The 5746-nt window shown below is 64.2% G+C and overlaps 1 protein-coding gene across 1 annotated transcript in view; it reads right to left on the bottom strand.

Moving 5' to 3' along the window:
• Positions 1-2403: 2403 nt before the first annotated feature.
• Positions 2404-5746, bottom strand: part of EMIHUDRAFT_432230 (hypothetical protein) — a gene marked incomplete at its 3' end in the record, with an annotated part of 4786 nt that continues 1443 nt past the window's right edge. Inside the window, exons 4-12 of the mRNA XM_005770324.1 lie at positions 5669-5737; positions 5175-5257; positions 4799-4873; positions 4123-4186; positions 4015-4056; positions 3521-3592; positions 3022-3192; positions 2560-2682; positions 2404-2489 (exon numbers count right to left, since the gene is read on the bottom strand). Coding sequence (XP_005770381.1) covers positions 2406-2489; positions 2560-2682; positions 3022-3192; positions 3521-3592; positions 4015-4056; positions 4123-4186; positions 4799-4873; positions 5175-5257; positions 5669-5737 — 783 coding nt within the window. The remainder of the gene's footprint in view (positions 2490-2559; positions 2683-3021; positions 3193-3520; positions 3593-4014; positions 4057-4122; positions 4187-4798; positions 4874-5174; positions 5258-5668; positions 5738-5746) is intronic.

The following is a 5746-nucleotide window of genomic DNA, read 5'->3' as shown; positions in this document are numbered from 1 at the left end:
CGGCCGCATCTCACGGAAGGAAACGTCAGGGAAACGTCAGACTCCCGCCCCCCCCCCCCGGCCGCCCCCCAATGAGCGCCTTTCGCAGCGCGCGCAACGCGAGCAGCGGCTTTGAGCGCGCCATGGCCAGCTGACAGGCGAGCACCTGCACGCGCAGCTCTGAATTCGCTCACTCATTTCTGAACGAGAACTAAGAGGTCACATGGCCAGCTGACAGGCGAGCACCTGCACGCGCAGCTCCGCCGGCGCGTGGAGCAGCAGCGTCCGCATGTAGCCCGCCGCCTAGTCCATGCATGCATCCACGGGTCCACTGCCGGCGCGTGGGGCAGCAGCGGGACCGCGCCCCCAGCCCGCGCCTTGGCCAGCGGCGCCTCGACCGACGCGAGCGCCTCGCCGTAGGGGTCGTCGTCGGGCGGCTTCTCCTTGCCGCCCCCCTTCTTGCCGCCCTTGCCGTCCTTGCCCTTGGCGTCCGCGTCGCGCTTCGCCTGCGCCTCCGCCTCCGCCTTCGCCTTTGCCTCCGCCTTGCGCCGCTTGGACTCGGCCTTCTTCCGCTCCTGCACGAGCGGAGAAGCGAACCACTGACGGACTGCTACTTGTCAGTCACCCCGGCCTTCTTCCGCTCTGCACGCTGAGATCACCCGAGATGGCCCGAGATGGCCCGAGCTGGCCCGAGCTGGCCCGAGATGGCCCGAGATGGCCCGAGCTGGCCCGAGCTGGCCCGAGATTGCCCGAGATTGCCCGAGCTGGCGCGAGCTCTTCTGCACGCTCCTGCACGCTCAGCCCGCCGCCGGCTTCCTCGGCGGCGGCGGCCGCCGCGTCGCGCGCCGGCTTCGCCACGATGCGGAGGTAGGTGTCGACGATGCCTGTTCACAGCTGCGCGTGTGAACAGCTGCCCAACGGTCGCGGGTGCGGAGGTAGGTGTCGATGATGCCGCACGCGGCGGTCACGTAGAAGGCGTGGCCGTGCAGCGTGTCCTCGAAGCGGACCATCTTGACGTACCTGTTCACAGCTGCGCGTGTGAGGAGACGCTGTTCACAGCTGTCGCGGAGGACCCGGCCCCGCACCTGTTCACAGCTGCAGGTGTGAAGAGGCGCTGTTCACAGCTGTCGCGGAGGACCCGGCCCCGCACCTGTTCACAGCTGCAGGTGTGAAGAGGCGCTCCTCACAGCGGCCAGCTGGCGAGGGGGTGCTCTCGACGGACTCGCGGAGGGTCATCTTGCGCACGCAGTAGGTGTGGAAGTCGAACTGGTCCTCGCCAATGTCTGCAAAGTGCTGCTCCACGTGCGCGAAGTTCTTGAGCGCGCGGCCGTAGTCGCCCGTGCGCAGGTAGGACGCCGCCAGCTCGAGCTCAAACCAGACGCACCTAAGACAAGAGGAGTCCCTCAAGGCACGGGACGACGCCGCCAGCCTCGAGCTCAAACCAGACGCACTGCATCTCGTGCAGGGTCATTAATTAATTAACTACACTTACTTAATTACTGAATTAACAGACGCACTGCATCTCGTGGAGGGTCGAGCCGCCGTCCTTGGTGAAGAGGGCGATCGTCGCCTGTGGACAAGGAGGACGGCCTGCCGCGGCGCGGTGTGAAGCGAAACCCTGCGTCGGGAAGGGCGGTCCTCGCCTCCGCCTCGGGGACGCAGTCCGCGCGCAGCAGGTAGCGCGTCGCCTTTGGTGTGGAGGTACCGGTCGGCGAGGCCATTCATTAAGTCACTACTGAGTTTTAATTAATGCTAATTAAGTCGCCTTGGTGTTGAGGTACCGGTCGGCGAGGTCATTCATTCATTAATTATTTAAAGAATTTAATTAACTTTAATTCAGTCGCCTTGGTGTTGAGGTACCGGTCGGCGAGGTCCATCTTGCGCGCCTCCTCCATCCAACGAGCAGCGGCGGAGGCGTGGCCCGCGTGCTTGTACACGCGCGCCTGGGAGCGGGCAGGGAGGAGGTCGAGGCAGGTCTGCTCTCGGCGCGATCTCGGCTCGTTCTCGGCTCGATCTCGGCTCGATCTCGGCTCGATCTCGGCTCATTCTCGGCGCGATCTCGGCGCGATCTCGGCGCGATCTCGGCGCGATCTCGGCTCGATCTCGGCGCGATCTCGAGCACGATCTCGGGCGCATCTTGCCTTGAAGAGGTAGAGGTCGAGGCAGGTTGGCGTGTGGCCGATCGCCATGTCCAGCTGCGACAGCGCCGCCGCAGTGTCGCCGCAGCTGTCGTAGTACTGCGCCAGCAGCACGCGCGCCCACATCAGCGTCGACGGGGGCTCCTTCTCGCAAGTGTCCGGGAAGGCGCCCGTCGCCTCCAGCGCGCCCACCCACCCCGCCACGACCTCGCCGAAGAGCACACGCGACCACGCGCCCTCGGCGCAGAGCGGCTTCAGGTCGGCGAAGAGCGACGGCACGCCCTTGCGCACGTAGCTGCGCGCGTACGCGTCCAGGGCGGCGGCGAAGGCGGGCGGCGAGCGCGTGAAGTCGAGCGGCAGCCGCATGCACGCCTACCCTCTTCACACTCGGAGTCAAGCCTCTCTGGAGGTGGACACACACTGGCGGCAGCCGCATGCACGCCTGGCTCTTCGGGTAGGCCTTCTGCAGCTTGCTGTACAGCGCGGCCAGCGTCGCCTCCGCCTCCGCCGTCACCTCCGCGCTCAGCCACCGCTCGGTCGGGGTCGCCGTCTGCAGCTCGGCCGCCTGAGGACGGCATCGCATCTCCTGTCATCTGGCAACGACCGCTCGGTCGGGGTCGCCGCTCTGCAGCGTGGCGGCCTGGTGGGGATTCGAAATGCGGTGAGGAAGTCGACGATAGGAGAGGAGGCGATGGGACATCGTAGACGATATTGAGCGAGTGGTGGGAAGGGGCGTGATAAGGAGGGGCTCAAGCGAATCAGAGAGCGAGAAGATTGGACTGCGCCAAGCTGCTCGCGACCAGGCTCAGGCGCAAGGGCGAGGAGGACCCCTCCTCCTCCTGCCAGCGGAGCCGCCGGGGAGGAGAGCACTACCTAGTGGGTGGACTAGTGGGTGGGCTGCCGCCTGCAGCCCCGCGTGCCACCCGAAGTGCTCCGGGTTGCGCTTCAGCAGCGCGAGGTACTCCTCGCCCGCCTCGCCGTGCCGGCCGACGGCGAGCAGCAGCGCGGCGCGCCGCTCGCGCCAGCCGGTGCGGTCCGCTACCTTCTCTTTGATTGCGTCGAGGTCGTCGAGCGCCTTGCGCGAGAGTCGGGCAGAGGTGGGCAGAGTTTGGGAGAGCTTGGGAGAGTTTGGGGAGAGGTGGGGAGAGGTGGGGAGAGTTTGGGAGAGTTTGGGGAGAGGTGGGGAGAGCTTGGGGAGAGTTTGGGAGAGTTGGGGAGAGGTGGGGAGAGTTTGGGAGAGTTTGGGAGATCTGGGGAGATCGGGGGAGATCGGGGGCCTCAAATCGCCACAGTAGTGCGTGTGAACCGAGCGACGCAAGAACGGTGCATGCAGCGGAGTAGCTGGCCCTCTCGAGCGCTGGCTGGAGGAGAAGAGCGCGCAATCCGCTACTGGTGCGGCGTGCCTTCTGCGGCTGCCCCGCCTCCTCGTAGAGCGTGTTCTTGTACAGCAGCATCTCGCTGTACTCGTACGGCTCCTAGGGACCACAGCTCGGTCCGCGGTCAGGTCTGTCTCCTCCGGGTGACTCGGCTCACCGCCTCGCCGTGCTCGCGCTGCTCCTTGGAGGGCTCGTCCTCCCTATATCTCCCTATATCTCCCTATATCTCCCCCTATCTCGCTCCTTGGAGGGCTCGTCCTCCCTATATCTCCCTATATCTCCCTATATCTCCCTATATCTCCCCCTATCTCGCTCCTTGGAGGGCTCGTCCTCCCTATATCTCCCTATATCTCCCTATATCTCCCCCTATCTCGCTCCTTGGAGGGCTCGTCCTCCCTATATCTCCCTATATCTCCCTATATCTCCCTATATCTCCCCCTATCTCGCTCCTTGGAGGGCTCGTCCTCCCTTTATCTCCCTATATCTCCCCCTATCTCCCCCTATCTCCCCCTATCTCGCTCCTTGGAGGGCTCGTCGGACCCCTCCAGCGTCCTCTCGTACGCCTGTCGACAAGAATCACGCGCTCGAAAAAGAAATCGACACCCCGCCCCTCGCGCGCCCTCTCGTGCCTCCACCACGCCCACCGCCTCATCGTACCGGCCGACAAGGTGAAGCGCCACCGCAAAGGTGAACCTGATCAGTCGATCGACTTAATTGAGTAACTCCTGGCCGACCAGGTGGCAGCGCCACCGCAAAAGGTGAACCTGATCAGGTGGTGGCCCGTGTGCTGAGTCACAGAGGCGAGCAGGGCGAGGCGCACGACGCCGCAGAGGCGGACCAGTGCCTCCGGCTGGTCGGAGGTGTGGGGAGGTGTGGGGAGGTGTGGGGAGGTGTGGGGAGGTGTGGGGAGGTGTGGGGAGGTGTGGGGAGGTGTGGGGAGGTGTGGGGAGGTGTGGGGAGGTGTGGGGAGGTGTGGGGAGGTGTGGGGAGGTGTGGGGAGGTGTGGGGAGGTGTGGGGAGGTATGGGGAGGTTTGGGGAGGTGTGGGGAGGTGTGGGGAGGTGTGGGGAGGTGTGGGGAGGTGTGGGGAGGTGTGGGGAGGTGTGGGGAGGTGTGGGGAGGTGTGGGGAGGTGTGGGGAGGTGTGGGGGAGGTGTGGGGAGGTGTGGGGAGGTGTGGGGAGGTATGGGGAGGTGTGGGGAGGTATGGGGAGGTATGGGGAGGTATGGGGAGGTATGGACCAGTGCATCCGGTTGGTCGGCTTCATTGATGAATGAAGTCATTCATTCATTCACTCAACTCCTCACCAGTGCATCCGGTTGGTCGGCTTCATCGTGAGAAGCTTCTGGCGCGTCTCGAGGAAGCCCGGCAGCAGCCGGAGCCTAGAGGCAGAAGACAGTGAACACAGCGGAATGCGGGTGAACACAGCGGAACACAGGTCCGCCCTCGAGCGCTAGTTGGAGCACATGAGCCCGTATTCCCGCTTCTAGGGCCCGAGAGAGGGGGGAGATGTGGGGAGATGTGGGGAGAGAGTCCGCTTCTAGGCCTCGAGATATGGGGGAGAGCTGGGGAGATCTGGGGAGATCAACCCGTATTCCCGCTTCTAGGGCCCGAGATATGGGGGAGATACGGGGAGATATGGGGAGATGTGGGGAGACAGTCTGCTTCTAGGCGAGCCGGAGCTGGATCTGGAGCATCGAAAGGTCGCGTAGGATCTTGACGTTCTCTGGCTCGTGCCGCAGCGCGCCGCGGTAGCACTTGATGGCCTGCGAGGGGCGGCCTCCGTGAATGGCCATAGGCGGGCTGTTCGCTGCCAGGACAGGATGGCCTGCCTGCGCGCATCTGTCGGAGCTGTACTGAGTCACTAGTGACTGGCTGTACTAGTCAGCTCCGAGCTGTACTAGTCATGACTGGCTCTACTCTTTAAAGCACAGTCCGCTCCGAGCTGTACCTGAGTCACTAGTGACTGGCTGTACTAGTCATGACTGGCTACTCCCTTTCAAGCAGTGTGGCTGACCTGCGCGTACTCGCGGTCGGTCACTGGAACTGTGTCATGACTGGCTACGCTACTGTCGGAACTGTACTGAGTCATGACACAGTGAGTCACTGTACTGAGTCACTAGTGACTGGCTGTACTAGTCATGACTGGCTACTCCCTTTCAAGCAGTGTGGCTGACCTGCGCGTACTCGCGGTCGGAGCGGTAGAGAAGGCCGTACACGTGCCAGCAGACCTGCGCGATCGGTTTCTCACTGGA

This window comes from Emiliania huxleyi (genome assembly GCF_000372725.1).
Source record: "Emiliania huxleyi CCMP1516 unplaced genomic scaffold EMIHUscaffold_4, whole genome shotgun sequence".
In the NCBI taxonomy this organism is placed as follows: domain Eukaryota; phylum Haptophyta; order Isochrysidales; family Noelaerhabdaceae; genus Emiliania; species Emiliania huxleyi.
The sequence above is the reverse complement of the archived record's forward strand: the minus strand, read 5'-3'. Positions and strand labels throughout refer to the sequence as shown.